The 18,264-nt window shown below is 44.0% G+C and overlaps 1 protein-coding gene across 7 annotated transcripts in view; it reads right to left on the bottom strand.

The window, feature by feature from the left end:
- Window positions 1-18,264, bottom strand: part of ABL1 (ABL proto-oncogene 1, non-receptor tyrosine kinase) — a 164,935-nt gene that overhangs the window by 17,273 nt on the left and 129,398 nt on the right. For 4 of the 7 annotated variants that reach the window (XM_006128365.4, XM_006128369.4, XM_006128366.4 and 1 more), the window contains 3 exons: window positions 12,376-12,549; window positions 11,334-11,629; window positions 690-962 (listed from right to left, as the gene is read on the bottom strand). In XM_006128365.4, the coding sequence (XP_006128427.2) occupies window positions 690-962; window positions 11,334-11,629; window positions 12,376-12,549 (743 nt within the window). Of the gene's footprint in view, window positions 1-689; window positions 963-11,333; window positions 11,630-12,375; window positions 12,550-14,351; window positions 14,463-14,654; window positions 14,788-18,264 lie in introns of all 7 variants that reach the window. The other 3 variants (XM_075905754.1, XM_006128368.4, XM_006128367.4) reach the window with 2 other exon arrangements.

The raw sequence follows: 18,264 nt of genomic DNA, 5'->3' as shown, positions 1-18,264 counted from the left end.
CTTAGTATAGGAAGTTCTTTCCCCTCATCCTAAATCTTTTAACAGTGAATACGCAATTCTTAAGTGTACAAGGAACTCATCTCTTGGGAAAAGCACATGATGTGAAGTATCAGTGAAGCATGATCTCTAATTACATCACCTGTTTTACATCCCACAATAATCTTTACAAGTCAATGTCAGTTATGTCACAGCTCACCTTTGAAGCTCTCATTCCCAAAAATGTGAGAAACACACACATCCAATACTTTAGCCTGGTTATTGGACACAATAAGGTTTTGCCTATATTACAAGCCTGAACAACATTATTATAAGTCTGACTTAGTTGTAATTATTGTGTAATCTTAGAAATTATTTAATTGGATCCTTGGAAAACAATATAGACCAAATTTTGTATCCACACAGGACTCTGTGCACATAAAGCAATATCCACAGATCATCAGACTCTAATATACAAATAGTCCAGCACTCACATAAGTATAAAATAATTAGAAGAGGCTGACAAATGCAGTTAATTAAATAGCCACAGATGTTCTAGACCAGATGTAAGCAAAGAAAGGATTTCCAACAATTTGCATCATCTGACCCTGATGGAGAAAGACAGACAGAGTGCTGTCAAAGAGCCAGGCTTATGAATGGGTGGCATAAGACTTGCATTCTAATTAAAAGGCTATGAATGTTTTAGTTTCTACCTTTAATGTTTTCACAGCCACTGTAAGGTTATATTTCTTCCAGACTCCTTCATAAACTTCTCCATACTGGCCACCTCCAAGTTTGTGCTTCATGGTGATGTCAGTTCGCTCAATCTCCCACTTGTCATAGTTTGGCGACACTCCATAGATAGTGGGCTTGTTGCGTTTGGGTGCTGGGTAGTGTAGAGTGGTGATGAGCCCGTCTGCTACAGTTGAATGGTGATGGACCAACTCTGCCAAAGTGTTGAAGCGGCTCTCTGAGGAGACATACAGCTGAAAAGCAACCACAGGAGAGGTTTTTCACACAACACAAATAAGGTGCTGATAAAACTGCTTTCACATGCAAGCACATTATATTTTGCTTTCCTATTACAGTTGTTTACGGCAGGCCTGCGGACACACCATCTTAAGCTGCCACATCTGGTTAGATTTCACAAACTAAGCAGAGTTGAGAATGACAAACATTCAGATGGGAAAACCTCTGATGAAGGTGACCAAGCAGGCAATAACCTTTCCTCTGAGTCAATATGGATTCAATAACCTCAAATACCCTACTGCTACTGGAAGTGCTCTCTTTCGAAGGAGTCCCTGGTCACTTGGAGTCATTTAAAATCCTATGTGCTTTTCTGAAAAATGGGACTTTTAGCCCCGATGTCCTGGCCAAATTTCTACTGGGGCAATGACATTCCACCTGCCTAAATTCCCTTTGAAGTTTCAGGAGAACATCATATTCCTCCTCACTCTTGCACTATGTAATTGGATAGTGCTGCTGTGAGCATTAAACAGCGGGACTGTTCCAATCCAGTGACGACTGCAGAGGAACACTACGCTGAGAGATTTTTCTCGATGAGAGGTGCAACACAGATGTGAGACGATCACCACCGAACATGAGCCTCCTGTGGAATGCTGTGAATGCCTCTTGCTAGGTCTCTTACACATTTAGCAAGCCTGATGTATTTTAAAATTTAAAATCCTTTACAAATGTTGACAGAAGAGTAACACACTGCATTCCCAGTATTCCAATTCCAACCCAACTCTGCTTCCAGGGCTCATGGAAGCTAGTAACATAGGAAAATGATGCTGAAGGGGAACAATTCACTCCACCAGCATTCTGGGCTGGGCTGGAAGCAGCATGCTGAAAGTGGCAGAGTTTAACTGACAGACGAAGCCTCGTCATGGAGCCAATTCAAAAACCCAGTCTTGCAGGAGGAGGAGCCTATCAGAAAGGGGAGATGCATCAGGCGCTGGGAAGCTGAAGGGAATCAGATGGATAGTGAGATCTGGCATATCTCTAGTTTAAACCCCACCAATCCTACTGGGCAGGCTCTGGCTTTCTGGATCTGTGTTTAGGACAGTGAACCTCAATAGGGGAGGCACTGGGCTTGACAATGTCTCTCTGAGGCTATGTCTAGAATGCAAGCTTCTCTCAGAAGAAGCTTTTCCGGAAAAGCTTATTTCGAAAGAGAGCATCCACACAGCAAAAGTGCAAGGAAAAAGTGATCTGGTTTTTCTAAAGATAGCATCCACACTGATTGGACACTATCTCGCATTTAAGTTGTGATTAGTATGGACAGAAGTGGCCACCTGGGCACTTGTGTTATTTCCTGGAGGCCTCTTCTGCATCCAAGTACCCCTTTTTCCAAAAAAGCTTTTTCAGAAAAATGCTTCTCTCTCTTAGAAAGAGGTCTACCGCTGTTGGAAAACACCCCCTCCGTTCTTTCAACTTTCTGTCGAAAGAACGCAATTGCAGTGTGGATGTAAGTAAGGTTTTCCTGGAAAAACGCTGCAGTGTAGACATACCCTGAGTGAGTTAGAGAAGGTGTGAGAGGGAAGAGACTGGGAATAAGGAGAAGGGGAAACCAGACAGCAGTTGCATAAAATGAGGAAGCCTTATGGTACAATAAAGGCATTTCCCTCTCTCCTTCCCCACTCTCCCCCCATAAAACACACAAACAAGTCATTCAAATGATTAAATACATATAGTGATTCTTAAAGTAATAAGCCACAAGGGGCAGAAACTGCCAATCTGCATCTACCAGTGCTTTAGGGACTTATTTGCAACAATGCAAAAAAAAAAAAAGGCAAAAGCTCAACCAGACATCGCATAACCCCAGAGGGTAAAACTGAAACGTGTAATCTGCAGTGATGGCCCCAAGTTCTCCTTCTGTCTCTTTACAGCCGCATGAGTCACAAACAGGTTTTGCTGTTGCAGTCCTTTGTGGCTATTATCTTTCAGGCTAAACCGGAGTAACAGGAGCCTTGTCCTCTGTAAAGTTTCTGGGAAATGTGAACATCTACGCAACATTTGATACCTAGAAGGTAACTGTGCTGTAAGGACAGTCTCCTGCACTGATATGAGGCCATAATCTTTGTCTAAAATGGTACTTCCACTGAGGAAATATCCTTTGAACTCCTGGACAAGAGGAGAGGGGCATAAGTACATATATAACTGCTATTCTTTCCAGAAAACCACTTGAACGGAAGCCACAAAATTAACTGTTCAGGGGATAACACGATGACTAATGGATACACTTAGACATTCAGAGCTGGGGAGTTTTGCATAGTGAACCACGGAGATCTACATTTCCTTATTCTTCCTTTTCTTTAGCTGCCTTTGTCATTACTAAGAAGTCTGCTTCTACAGAAGGTGGAGTAGGCTAAAAGGGGACATTTTCTAACCCTCTACAAAAGTCAAGAGAATATTCTTCAGTGTAGTGTGAAAAAACCTTCATAACAGACGAAGTGAAAGCACTTTTAGCACATATAGAAAAATGAAACAACATAAACCATGCATAGCAGCATAGCAAGAAACAGCCAGCTGGTAGTGGAGCAGCCTCAGGCTGGACTAGGACTCCTTTACGAACAACCCAGATCCTACAGCCACCTTATTAAGCAGATAGTATGTGTATAAAAACAACATCTCCCCTGATCTTAACCATTCAGATACCACACTAATGGGTGCAACAAAGAAAGTAAATAGACTATAGTTCAAAATCCATCCGGCATGCAGTGTGCCGACAGCCCTTTACATTAAAAAAACCTGTGCTCTTGGTCTTACATGTTGGCTTTCATTTTAGAGCTTCAAAGCACTTTATATGCAGGAATTAAACTTCACAATATTCCTGTGTGGCAGATATGCCAATTTTACACATGAGAAAAGTGAAAAACAGAAGTTAAAATCATTTCCCAAAGGTTAAATGGAGAGTCCAAGACAAAGCAGGAAACAGATTTCCAGATTCCTTCACCCTCAGCTCAGACCTCAAGGCCACACTTTTAGCTTGTACAAAATTTACTATTCATGAGTGGATCCAAATAAAAACTCACTGTACAACTGTTCTGTACAGAGGGCTTTTCTAACCTCTGGATGTTCAAGTCCTAAATTCAATTCTGAATGCTTTACTTTCCATCAGCACTAATGGAAACAAGAATTATGCTGATGTGTTCAAATCTACATCTGGAATTTGTGGCATGCATCAGAAGAAAATGAACAGCAGCTACAAATAGCTATGCTATGCAATAAGCCACATAAACATTCTGACCAAGTATTCGCTGCTACCTCTCTCTTCCTCAGAGCTCTCCCCGCAAATATTCACCCAACCTGTCTGTCAAAGAAATTGCACCAGGGACCCACTGTTGCTGCTGATAGCAGCCCTTGTATACACATAATGGATTTTAGGCATCTGCGCTGTGTGGGGTCACATGGAATGTTCATATAAATTGTTTACTGGCTGCACTGCTGATACGCTGATCAGGCAATCTTGTATATCCTCAGAAAAACACTAACGCTGGCCCTGCTTCTGCTTGCACAGATTATCTACCCCTCTGCAACTTCTGTCACTAACCTACATTACCTTCTTTGCTATGGCTTAATGTTCACCCACTCCCAGGAAAGTCTCAGTGGATTTCAGGGCAGAGCCATCCTGCCTTCTGATGCATACTTAACCACAATACATTTCATTACTCACAACAGCAAAAACAAATTTAAAATATATAAAAATCACCACAGAATGAAAAGTGCACAGGTAGCCATGATAAAAGCCACCATAGGTTTCCCATCAGGTTCACGCACTGGAAATCCAATAAGAATCAGAGAGAACCATATAAGAGACACAGTCCTGTGACCCTATATACTGAGAATGACAAGATTTTAAAGCTAGATCGACAATGGCATTTGTTTGATTTGGGTACTGAATAGGAGACTTGGCCTCAAGCACAACCAAATTCAGCAAAACCAAACTCACTGGCGCATGGATGTGGCTTATGCTAAGCCTAGTTTCCCTGAGCCAACCACTCAGGAAGGGACCTTAATGTAAAGCAAATATGGGCTGAGTGAAGATGAGCCAGTGAAGTGGGAAGCAAAGACAAAACTCCTTGAAGATCTTATTTTCTAAGTTGTTAACCCCACTGGATTTGATTTAAATGGTGCTAAACTTAAAAAGTAGTCTGAACCTTTCCATACTCTTCCATTTTCCTTTGAAAAAAGTTGAATAAAAGCTGTGCTATATAGAAGGCACATTTTTATGCCAAGCAACAGTAGTTCCACACATTTTTGTAATACCTCCTTCTCCTGATACTGTGTTCACTCAGTCACAGGATATGATCCCACCAAACCCATTCATCCTAACTGTAGTGCTTGCAATATTAAATTCCTCAGATAGGCTGACTAATAATACATACAGCAAGATGAGAAGGCTCCAGATACCCAGAGAGCTGAGGGGAAGGCCTTTGCCATTTGCTTTTCTTTTGGTGAGAGATGATTTACTGCCAAGTAGTAAATACAATTTGATACCCAGTAGTTCAGTGTGAAAGTGTCTGGTCTGTCACAGTTCAGTATCACACATACCACCTTACCTTCCCCCCTCTCCTGCCATAGCTTTTGGATTTCACATGACTTTCAGGGATAGGTTTGTTTTATTGACTTCTGCTTGCCGATGCCTATTCTCAACAATGTCAATTAGAACAACTCTGGGGAAAAGAAACCATTAACCTGCTTAGTATAGATCTAAGCTGATTACCTGAGCTCTGCTTGACTATTTCTTGGGATAAATAGCACTGTCAAGATGCAAACTTCCAAACACTAAGCCCTGAAAAAGCCACCATGGGGATCATGTGGCATGACATCTTGTATTTAACTAAGCATGGAGCTATGCTTATTTGCAACATATGAAGATCTGGTTCAATACCTTCATAAATGAGCAACACACATCCCAAGTACCAACTTGGAAAGAAGCAACAAAAAACTTCTAGACACAGAAGTAAGACAATATTCCCAACTAGGGAGGTAAATACTGTTTAATTGGTTAATCAGTTAAACATTATGTTTAACCAGTTTATTGATTAAAGCAGGGAGTAGGGCGGCTGCCACCCCGCCATGTTCCCAGTGGGCTGGAACATTACCTATGACCTGCTGCAGCTGGGCTGGAGCGGCTTCCCCCGGCCATGCCTGGGTTGAAGTGCTCCCCTCACCCCCACCCGCCAAGTGTAAGGGCTGCTCCAGCTGGCTGGTGGAAGCAGCCCCTGCCTATGGTGGTGGGCTGGGCCCGCCACAGACATGGGCTGCTCCTATGAGCTGGGTGGAACAACCCCTGCCTGTGGTTGGCAGGGAGTTGTTCCAGCTCCTATGGATTAACTGGATACACTGCCACTTTTTTTTTTTTATTCCTCTGTAGGCCCTGTCTACACTGGGCCAAATGTCAGAAAACCTGGTAAGATTCATCCATTAAGACTGAGGCTTATTGGTTAAACAGTTACCCATTCACATTCCTATTCCCAACCGTCCTTTAAACTTCTTTCACAGAGCTTGTCTATGTGAACACTTAGGATTAGGGATGTGAATGTGTACCCGAGTATATGGTTAACTGATGAGCCTGAGCTCACTGATTAACCCTCACGGTTACACGTAGCAGCACCCCCTCCCCTCCGCTGCTACCTTTGTATCATAGGCAGCAGGTAGGAGTGCGGGAGAGGTTGGAGCTGGTGCCCATGGGGAGTATGCTGGTACAACAGCAGCAGCATGGGGGAGTTGGTGCTCATGGGGAACTGGTTTAACAGCTGGCTCCCTGTGAGCACTGGCTCCTGTCTCCCGCCTGTGTGTAAACGTGTAATTGCTGAAAATTTCAACGTATACACAAATAAATGCATTTTAACATCCCTACTTAGGATAAGTCTTTACTGCACGCTAACTACTGGCTCAGATTCAGTTTGGAGTCCAAGCTCCATTTCTGTCAAAACTCAAATGGTCTGACTTTGGTAAGCAAGCAGTAAGGACCCGGATTCTAGAACACTATTGAAAGAAGCAGGGGGTCGGGGAAAGAAAGACCCGAGTCCTTCTGTGATCTGGATCCATCATTTTGCAGGGAAGTTAAAATGCGTTTACCCCAGTGGTCTCCACACTTTTTACGCCCAAGATCATATTTTAAATGTCAGAACAAGCCAATATCTACCCCATCCCTTCCCCAAGACCCCACTCCTTCCTTGAAGCCCTGCCCTCTCTGTGCTCCTCCTCTCCATCACTTGCTATCCCCAGCCCTTATATACTCTCAGGGAACGGCTACACTGCCACTTTTTTTTTTATTCCTCTGTAGGCCCTGTCTACACTGGGTCAAATGTCAGAAAACCCCCTTCTTTCGGAAGCCCCCTTATTCCTCGTGGAGTGAGGAATACAGGGGTTGCTAAAAGAGCATGTTTGCTCTTCCACTAAAATAAGCAAAAGAACAAATGTGTCCCTGGATATGGAAGAGTTTTTCCGGGATACCTCTGGTATCCCAGAAAAACTCGTAGTCTAGCATACCCTCACTGGGTTGAGATAGGAGGTGTGGGAATAAGGGATTTGTGTGTGGAAAGGGGTGAGAGGTGCAAGCTCTGGGAGGGAATTTGGATGCAGGGGGATGTGGAGAAGGGGATGCTGGCTCAGGGAGGGGGCTCAAGGCGGGGAATGTTGGGGTCAGGTGCAGTGCTGGGGTGATGAGCAAGCCACAGGCTTGTGGCTGTGAGGGTGCAGAAGTTTGGGTTGGGGTGTGTGAGGGGCTCAGGGCAGGGAGAGTGGGAGTATAATGGGCTCAGGACACAGATTTGCGGTGTGTGGATGGTGCAAAAGTGTTGTGGCAGAAGACTGGGGATGTGGGGGTGCAGGAGTTTGGGGATGTGAGAGGCTCAGGACAGGGGGTTCCAGTGGATGACAGGCTCAGATTTGGGCTTGGAGGGGCAGTATAGGAGCGTAATGATGCTGCAGTCAGATGAGGGCTTGGCCCCAATTGGGGGTTTGTTCGCCAGGTTTTATTTTTAAATAAAATATTATGTCAAACACAAAAAGTTTCAGCATTGTCTTTATTTATGAGAGGGGCAGGGATCCTGTTATGAGCCAGGGGCCACTAACCCACAGAAAAGTCAGTTGGGGCCACAAAAGTAAGATGCAAAAAAATCCAAAACCTCCCAAGCCTCACTAATGTGGCCCCAACTGTGCTGGTAGGGGCAGGGGACAAGGTACCGGGGAAGGGTGCTAGTGGACACTGGGGCAGGTGGCAGGGTGCTGGTGGGTGCTAAGGCAGATGACAGGGTGCTGCGGCAGGAGACAGGGTGTTGGTGGGGGCTGGGGACAGGATGCCTGTGGGTGTTGAAGCAGGGGACAGGGTACTGGGGCACGTGGCAGGGTGCCGGTGGGTGCTGGGGCAGGGAACAAGGTGCTGCAGCAGGGGGACAGGATGTTGGTGGGAGCGGGGCCCAGTGCCTCCTCTTGGGACTCTTATTTCCCTTCCTCCCCCCATGTGCAGGAGAAGGCAGCCCCTGGTACGTGCCTCCTCCTGGGGCTCCTATCCCCTCTCTCCTCCGCAGGGGAAGGAAGTTGCAGCGTTTGCCTTCTCTGCGGACTCCTACCACCTCCCCTCCCCCCGTGCAGGATGTCCCTAGCATGCCACAGACCTGGGTTCTTGTGACATGCCGGCTGTTTGAGGGAGGGGGAACAGCCAGCACACTTCCTGAAAGCCTGGAAGTAGCGCGCAGCTGCAGGACTTCCATCCACCCCACAGGAAGCTGGCGCCACCTCCATTGTCACTGGGGTAGCATTAGTGGGGCTTCTTGAGGGTGGGGGGAAATGGGGGTGGGGCACCGAACACCTCGCAATCCTCTGGTCGAACCTTCCCTATTGACCAGTCAATCGCGATTGATGGGTTGGTGACCACGGGTTTACACGCAAGAGGGCGCCACCCCCTGGCTGCTGCCTCTGTATCAGTGTGCACAGAGGAATGGGGGGAGGGGGGGAAAAGAGGGGACTGCCTATAACTGTGAAGGTTTACTTGTGAGCCCAGATCATTGGTTAACCGTGTACGTGTTTACACTATCACTATTTTGTGAGTAAGACTCGAGAAGCGATTCTTTCACTCTACTCTGCACTGATTAGGCCTCAGTTGGAGTACAGTTTCCAGTTCTGGGCACCATATTTCAAGAAAGATGTGGAGATATTGGTGAAGGTCCAAAAAACAACAAAAAAAATGATTAAAGGTCTAGAGAACATGAGCTATGAGGGAAGACTGAAAGAATTGGGCATGTTTAGTGTTGAAGAGAGAAGACTGAAAGGGGATATGACAGCAGTTTTCAAGCATCATAAAGGGTGTTACAAGGAGGAGGGAAAAAAATTGTTCTCCTTGGCCTCTGATGATAGGATAAGAAGCAAGGGAGGCTTAGGTTAGACAGCAGGAAAAACATCCTAGCTGTCAGGGTGGTTAAACAATGGAATAAATTGCTTTGGGAAGCTGTGACTCCATAACTGGAGATATTTAAAAGCAGTTTTGATAGACATCTATCAGGGATGATCAAACGGTGCTTGATCCTGACACGAGGGCAGGGGAATGGACTTGACGATTTCTCAAGTTCCAGTTCTAGTGTTATATGATTCTATCCCTAGTGTGGACACAGTTCAAGCTGCAGATAGATGGTCTGAAGTACAGTATGGATACATTATCAGGGCTGAGAGATTTGCGTTAAAGCATGGTACATCAAAGAGTGCTACTTAGAGCGTGGCAGCAAGGGTCCCCATGAACACATAGTAGCAGTAGGCTAGTGTGAGGTACATACAGACTAGTGTGAAACCCCAGCTTGCCACAAACTAAGTGTTACCTATATATGCTCTAAGTATATAGCATAGACCATTTCACTTTGCTAATTTCAATCATGTGGAGCCTGGCTGCATGCTGAATGATGAGAGAAGAGGAGAGGAAAAAGGAAAAAAACGCAGTACCCACACATTACCTTGCAAACCTTATCACATTACCCTAATTACAAAGCTTTCATTAAAGCAGACAAACAGCATTTTCTTTAAAGAACATTTGCTTTTCTAAAAGCTTCTTTCATATTTTGTTTTGCACTGTGATGAGTTAGACAAATAGAGAAGCCATTACACACTCACTGCAGAAACTAGTTTGTTTTGCTGACCTGATCCTGCATCAGTGAAAATCAAATAAAGTTTTGTCATTGATATCAAAAGGCGCAGGCCCTTACTGGGCAAAGGAAAGTTGGCCTCGACCAGGACCACAGAATCTCTTGCTGCTGATTTTTTTTTAAATGAATTTATTTTTAAATGGCAAAGGATCTTTCAGCTACTAGAACTAGATGCTGACAGCAAGGGCCTCGGAGAACAGCAACAGCTAGACCCCCCCAAGTTATACTGCAACATCCAATTTAGAATGGATTTAAAGAAATACTGCATGATGCAATTTGACCTCACATTTAGATTAATTCAAAACAATATTTTCCAAAACAAGCTGATTACAGCAGCACTTGCAAATGCACAAGAACCTGAAAGTGAAAGAGACAAGAACCTGGCCATAAACAAAAGTGAAATTACAGTGCTTAACCTTCCTTTCATTATGTAAGATGAAATGCAGAAGACTAAAAGCAAAAAATGAGTATATGAAATAAGAACTCTGTGGCTGTATTGGACCTGGAATATTAGAAAGGCGCAGTGGGGTACTGGAACAACTTTTATTGGTGAGACGCAAACTTTTGAATTGACAAAGAGCTCTTCTCTAGGTCTGGGATTCCAAGTTTGTTTAAAAGTGTCATTTAACAGGGATTTCCAGACCCAAAGAAGAGCTCTGTGTGGATCTAAAGCTTGTGTCTCTCACCAACAGAAGTTGAACCAATAAAAGATTACCTCACCCACCTTAACTCTGTAATGATAGAACATGATAGTTTTACAATTATTTTGGTTCCAATAACCTGAAGTGGTTACACAGATGAGACTATTTTTAAAATACATTATCTTTAAACTTGACAGTGTCTTTTAAGCCCAACTTGCAGTATTAGAATCAATGGAACAAAATTCATCTCTGATACAACTCCACTCAAAACATTAATGGAGTTACATGGCCCATGGTTTTCACGACTGAGATATACTCATATTTTTTAGGAGTTTGTTAAAGGGAGAAGGTTTTCTCAAAGCTCTGCTGCCAAATGGTTATATCATCATCTGATGTGCTCCTTGTTTAGATGTTGTAGGTCAGTATGTAGGACCTGATTTTACTCCTGCTAAAGTCAATGGCAAACCCTTCAGTTGATTCTGTGGAGGCTGTACTGGGCCCTTTCTACAGCTGGCAGCTGAAGTGGACCATAATGGGTTTTTTGTTTCAGTTTGTGAGGCTTAACTCGTACCTTTCCATCAGAAGCAGTGTTTATCCTGTAGTGGTACACCCTTCCCTCATATCTTAGTGATATAGACCTTTGTCCTGGGCTGCTCTCGCTCTCGCGCACCAGAAAGCTGCCATTGATTCCGCTGCTCAGGAGGTACTCAGCGGCATTGCGTGACACTGGTCCATGGTACCAGGAATGTTTCTCCAAACTATTCACTGGGGTGATGTAGTTACTTGGCACCCAGCCCTGCCCATTCTTCGTTTGGGCCTCACACCATTCCCCGTTATGATTGTAGCCCAAGACACGGAGCTTTTCACCTTCACATAAAAACAAAACATAATTAGACATGGCAAATCTGGGATCCGAGTGTAAAGCTGTATTCCTTCTGGCTCTCACATCATCGTCCAAGATTCTGCAATCAGAACAGAAGTACTGATCCACAAGAGACTTAGGCATGTACATGCTCAAGCATATGCATCAAAGTCATTGGGACTACTTGCATGTTTAAAGTTACACATGCGCTTACATGCCTTGCTAGACTCAAAGGCCTAAAGTTAATGCATGAACCAGAACAGAACCCAGCAAACTCTGCCTGAGCTACATTGGCTCTGCAGGGCTAACAGATGGGAGAAATAGGAGATTAGCAAGGCAAGGAGATATGGTTTCAAGTACACACAGAGCAAAACCTCTGAGTAAGAAGCAGATATTTTTATATTGTCACTTTTCAGAGAAGAGCTCATTTTAATGAAACAGTTATAAAGCTACAGACCATACTCTAAAAAGAACTAAAAAACCATTAAGGTTTAATCCATCTTTAAATCCTTGCTTCCTTTGAAGGGTTTAATTTTTGTATACAATTTTCCTCCCTCAATACATACTTTAAGCAGACTATCTTGTTTCAAAGGCTCTTTGTGAAAGGTTTTCATTTGTTTTAGGACAATTTCCACTACAATGATTACACTGATGTGTTTCATAGGGATTATAAACTCAGATATTCCTGACTGACTTGATTTTCTTATTCCTTCTCACAGATGCTCTAAAGCACCCTCTGGAGATATCTTACCTTTAGTTATGCTGAGAGTGTTGTCTCCACTCGCCACAAAATCATACAGTGCAACAAAAAGATTGGGGTCATTTTCACCAGGACCAGACAGGAGATTTTCCTTGGAGTTCCAACGGGCCGCTTCACTCAGACCCTGGGGTTCAAAATCTGATACTACTGGCCTCTGAAGGGCTTCTAGAATAAAAGGGAGGGAAAAGGGAGGGGAAAAAGAAAAAATAGGTTCATTCTTGCTGATAAAAAGCCATCTGTTTTTTTCACCCATGAGTTTCTTGTTTATTTCATTTCTTAAACATCTGTGGTCCTTATGCATAAATGGGCAGAGGGCAAAAATGGTCACTACCTTAATACAAATCTTATGGAGCATATGAAGCACTCTCATTCCAAAGCTTTATGCCATAGGGTCCCCACATTCTTTACAGTAACATGCAATTTCCCTGCCTCTCCCAAGCCATGGTGAAGAGAGAAGGCATCTTTCCTCCCTCAATAACTTTCTGATCACATTGCCTGTCTGCTGCTTTGCGAGTCAATTGGCTCAAACAGCTACAAGAGGCCAGACTTATTTATTTTTAAACAAAAGTAAATCTGCTAATTTTTCCTCAAAAATAAAACATCAACAATCCCAAATATCACACACAGGACGATGATTATGGGACACAAGTATACATAAGTTATCATCACAAATACTTCTTCCTAGCTGGTCTTCACTGTTAAAACTGTTTTTAAGGCTCCCTGTACAAAGTGGCACTTTATACTGCAGGAGCAACCCAAAACTTCAAGCCCATCCAATCACAGCAGAGAACCTTGAACCTGAAGTGGCAAACCACCTATCAGAGTGGATTAGTTCAGCATACACCCAAATCCCACCCTCCTTCCACAAATTAGTTCACATGACAGCAATTTAGAGGGGGTGTCTCCAGCAAGGAGTCTACTACACACTTTTGCCAGTACAATAATGTCAAAGAGGAATGTGATTCTCCATGACATGTTTACACAAGCAAAAAGCCGTAGTACAGATGCAGTGATACAGTGAGAAAGTCCTTTGACAGTATTGCTTATTTTGGTTGAGGAGCTTGTATAAACTATTCTGGGAAACCCTTTCAAGGGTAGATTGAGCCTCAGAGTCAAGCTCCAACTGGGAGATGCCCAAGACAAGGATGGGGAATGGAATGCCCTTGGATCTGAAGAAAACTGTTCAACATTTCCAAGAAAATACCAGTTCTCTCATCCTCCCTGCCTCCCTTTTATGCTGGATGGAGCTCCCAGAAATCTTTTGTTCGGGTCTCCTTCCTTCCTCAGTTATAACCATTGCTATTACAGCCAGCTGGAGTTTCTCAGGTGCAAGTTGGGCATAGTAATTTGGGAATAACCCCAAACTTTTGGAAACATGATTTTGAAGCACCCTAGGAGCTATTTACAAAGTGAACCAAAACTGGTGAAAGGGAGGATCAGACACACTAGTGGAGTGCATGTGCAGTAAGTGTTAAGACATCACAAAATGGCTAAAATCAAGGCTTCCAGTATGGCCTGCTTGCTTTAAGTACGTGGAGGTAAAAATGTTATTATTCACCAACTGACAAATTCAGTAACTTCAACATGTTGGTGCATGTCAGCAAGATAGATACATATATGCTTAGAGTCTATAGTATTAACAGAGTTTATAGTAATCATTTGGACTGGGTAAGTTCAAAGGTATCTATACACATAATTAAGCCTGTTTTCTTAGACAAATACTTTCAGTTGGGAAGTAAATCCATGTAGCAGATCAAGAAGTCAAATAATATTGCTTCACAAAAGGAAAAACATAAAATGCTGAAAGGTAAAAAAAAAATGATTTTGAAAAAGCATATGTGAAGCTCTGTTTTTCCTTCCTTTTTGTGCAATGCTGATACATAGTTTAATGTTTTGGCCTGCTTTAATAGGGACAATAAAGGAAGAAACAGAAAATTCACTTTCAGAAAATTAAACTATAATTTTACCATGAAAACACTTTGATCTTGTCAAGCCCATTAAGCTCCCTTATCAAATTCAGGGTGCTGCTCTGATTGGAGTTACTCCAAAGTGAGTTACATCATCAGACTGGTAAACACCTGGAATAAACAGATGGCAAACAGCTGGAGGTGACTGATACACAACAGAAGTAAGAAGTGGTTCTGTGATGAAAGAGTTGCTCCTCCCCCCATACAGTGCAAGCAGTATTACTTATGCTGAGGGATAACCTCAGATAGGAAGGAAAATGCCTCCTGTTCAACAGGAAGGCAGGAAATCCAAGATAGTCTCACCTTCAATTAGAATGTGACTGAGGCCTAGCAGGGGATTTGCTTGTGCTTGCCCATAAATCAGGATGCTGGAGTGATGGCACAGTGCCCCAAATCCTCTTCTCACCCCCAGTCCACAGTGATGTCAAAGCTGATTCTTTATGTACAGATACCAAGTTACATGTTTCATTTCAGACCATCAGACAGTGTCAAAACACTAAAAGCTTAAAAGCAACTAACAGTAACTTACAATGCTAAAGTCTAAAAACTAGAGTTTTTTAATACTACATGTTTGTAAGCACCATCTGTGAGAAGTTTTTCTGTGGGGTAAGCCTCAAACCTTCTATAACTTTCCACTAGCCTGGGGACTGGTTAGAAAAGGATTACTGAACAATCTGTAAATTGCTGGCTGGGCATTTTCAATTATTTTCTTTTAAACTGGGAGAGTATTAGAATAGAAACATTCAAAAAGTCTCCCTCACCATATAATTATAGGAAACAAAAAACAGGACTGTGTAGCACTTTAAAGACTAACAAGATGGTTTAATAGGTGATGAGCTTTTGTGGGCCAGACCCACTTCCTCAGATCAAATAGTGGAAGAAAATTGTCACAACCATATATACCAAAGAATACAATTAAAAAAATGAACACATATGAAAAGGACAAATCAAATTTCAGAACAGAAGGGGGATGGAGAGGGGGAAGGGGGGGAGGTAAATGTCTGTGAGCTAATGAACTCAGAACGCGAGTATGCAAATGAAGCCTGGGATATTTAAATCCTAGGCTCATTTGCACTTCCAAAGTGCTTGATTTGCATCCCTCTGTCGGCAGAGGGATGCTGTCTAGACATAGCCTCAGTGTTCTGTGCTGTTATTTAGCACAAATCTGCCCCTAAATGTCCTCTAACAGCCCAGTAAGTAATGGAAGTATTGGTAATCCTGCTAGACAATATTGACCTCCCGTGGTCCAGAAAATTCTCTGGTTCAACACTGGTCAGATCCTGAGGGCACTGGACTAGAGAGGTTCCACTTACATATATATAACAAGATGGATACCGCCCCACTCCCTTGGTATCTTCTTGACTCATTAACTATCAGAACTTCACAGTGGGAGTCACACAGAACACAAATGAAACCCCTATTCAGAACACTGGGTCTAACTTATTAAGGAACAATGGAAAATAATACAAGATAAAGCTGACAGGCTTCAACAGTCCATATCTGACACAGAGATAGACATATCCTGTCTGGAATTCTGAATGTCTAAAAACTCTCTGCAAGACAATATTATGTTGTGATTTTCACTGTAGCATAGACCTGTTCATGTTCTCGCCTGCTGGCTGTGGCCTTCAACCTCTCCTGCTTGCTGCTCCCTACCCTTGGACCAATCAACTTTTTACTTTGGTTTCCACCTCTTGGAAATACCACTCCAACTTTATAACAAAATCCCTTCAATAGCCCAAAGTACCTTTTCAAATGAGATAATTTGGAGCACGGACTACATCTCGTTGTACAGGCAGTCCCCGGGTTACGTACAAGATAGGGACTGTAGGTTTGTTCTTAAGTTGAATCTGTATATAAGTCGGAACTGGCATCCAGATTCAGCCTCTGCTGAAACTGATCAGTTTCAACAGCGGCTGAATCTGGACACCAGTTCTGACTTACATACAGATTCAACTTAAGAACCCCAGGCATCCCCAAGTCAGCTGCTGCTAAAACTGATCAGCAGCTGATTCCAGGAAGCCCGGGGCAGAGCAACTCTGCCTCGGGCTTCCTGTAGTCAGCGCTGGTCAGTTTCAGCAGTGGCTGACTTGGGGACGCCTGGGGCAGAGCAGCTCGGGTGCTGCTGGGTTGGTCCAGTAGCGCGGCCGCTTCTCGGCGCTACTGGACCAACCCAGCAGCACCCCAGCTGCTCTGCCCCAGGCGTCCTGATTCAGCCACTGCTGAAACTGATCAGCAGCGGCTGAATCAGGACTCCTGGGGCAGAGCAGCTGGGGTGCTGCCAGGTTGTTCCAGTAGCGCCAAGGAGCGGTGCTGCGGGACCAACCGGCAGCGCCCCACCTGCTCTACCACAGGCCCCGGGCTTTGTTCCACGTCTCCCTGGTCTGCTGGGGGGGGGGGGGGGGGAGGAGGCACTAGCTGCGTCCCCCCCTCCCCCCCCCCCCCAGCAGACCAGGGAGACGCGGAGCAAAGCAGCGGAGGACCCGGGCCGGACCGCGGCGCTTCCAGATCAGCTGGAAGCGGCCGCGGGTCCGGCCCTGGGTCCTCCGCGGCTTTGCTCAGCGTCTCCCTGGTCTGCTGGCTCCCCCAGCAGACCAGGGAGACGGGGAGCAGCTTTTCTCGCCCCGGAGGAGGCAGGCGGCGGGACCAGGCGTCCCGCCGCTCCAGTCCTCCGGGGCGAGAAAATCCCCGTTCGTAACTGCGGATCCGACATAAGTCGGATCCGCGTAACTCGGGGACTGCCTGTATCTGTAAAGCACCAAGCACTCTCTTCAGTTACAAACATCCTGGGCTGGAACCAAAGATGGGAGATGAAAAACTTTATAAGGCAGTATATCAAGCCGTTCAGCCAGGCAGATCCCTCCTTAACTCTGCTGTGATGCCAATTGAATGATATCAGCTACCAATGACAAAGGAATCGGTGAATTGAGACTACTGCTTATTCTGCAAGAACTCACCTTATTACTACTTTGTTGTCCCAGTGCTCCAAGCCCTCCTGGTTTTCTATTTCTTTCATTGATGTGTCCTGTCACAGACCTGTAAGTTCTCTGGGTTAGGAACTATCTTTTGCTGCTACCTACCTATACAGTGTGGGGCCCAAGGTTCTACTGTAGTACAAATCTCCACTGTGACCAACAACATGATTGATTCTTTATAGCACCCTTTTGCTGGGATAGATGCCCACATACAGACTAAATAAATACATTTTAACAACTGTGGCAGTTCTCTTCAGTCAGGTATTTGCTACAACATTTTCTTCATTTCTTCTAAAAGAAGCCTCTCTCAGCATTTACGTTAATGCACTAAAAGATCTAGTAGTCTTAGCAGTCTCATTTACTGCTAACTTCAGGTAGCAAGTCACTTTCAGAGACCATGTATAAAAAGAATTCTTGGATGCAAAGAATTCTGGTCTAGACCAAAGTGAGCAGATTTCCTTAATTTAAGAATGGAGTCAGGAAACAAAAACGGAAGCACAGCATTATAACAGCCTTTCAAAGCTGACAGCTGGGGAGCCCCTTTGGGAAGGAAGAGATCTCACATCTTCCAACAAACTCACTCCCATGGACTTCCAAACACCACTAACACTTTTTCACATGATCATGTGAGTGGAAGAGTAGTTACTTATCTCCTTGTGTTAGACTGTTAATCTGAATGGTTCCCCCTCTTCTTGACTCCCCAAAAACATCTATGATCAATGACACACAGACTGAATAAGATTAAATACTACTGAGTTTTGTACGTACTTGATGGCTGTTTGAATAGCTGCTTCTTTATTCCCCACTATTTCCTTAGTGGTCACTCACAGATTCTCTCTGCTTCCTGGAATCTTTTTTTAAAAAATCTGTAAAATAGATCCTTCCACAGACAAGGGAAATTTCATGTTTTATTTCATAACCCAACACATTCAGTGAGT

Source organism: Pelodiscus sinensis, chromosome 22 (assembly GCF_049634645.1).
Source record: "Pelodiscus sinensis isolate JC-2024 chromosome 22, ASM4963464v1, whole genome shotgun sequence".
NCBI classification, from domain to species: Eukaryota; Metazoa; Chordata; order Testudines; family Trionychidae; genus Pelodiscus; species Pelodiscus sinensis.
The sequence above is the reverse complement of the archived record's forward strand: the minus strand, read 5'-3'. Positions and strand labels throughout refer to the sequence as shown.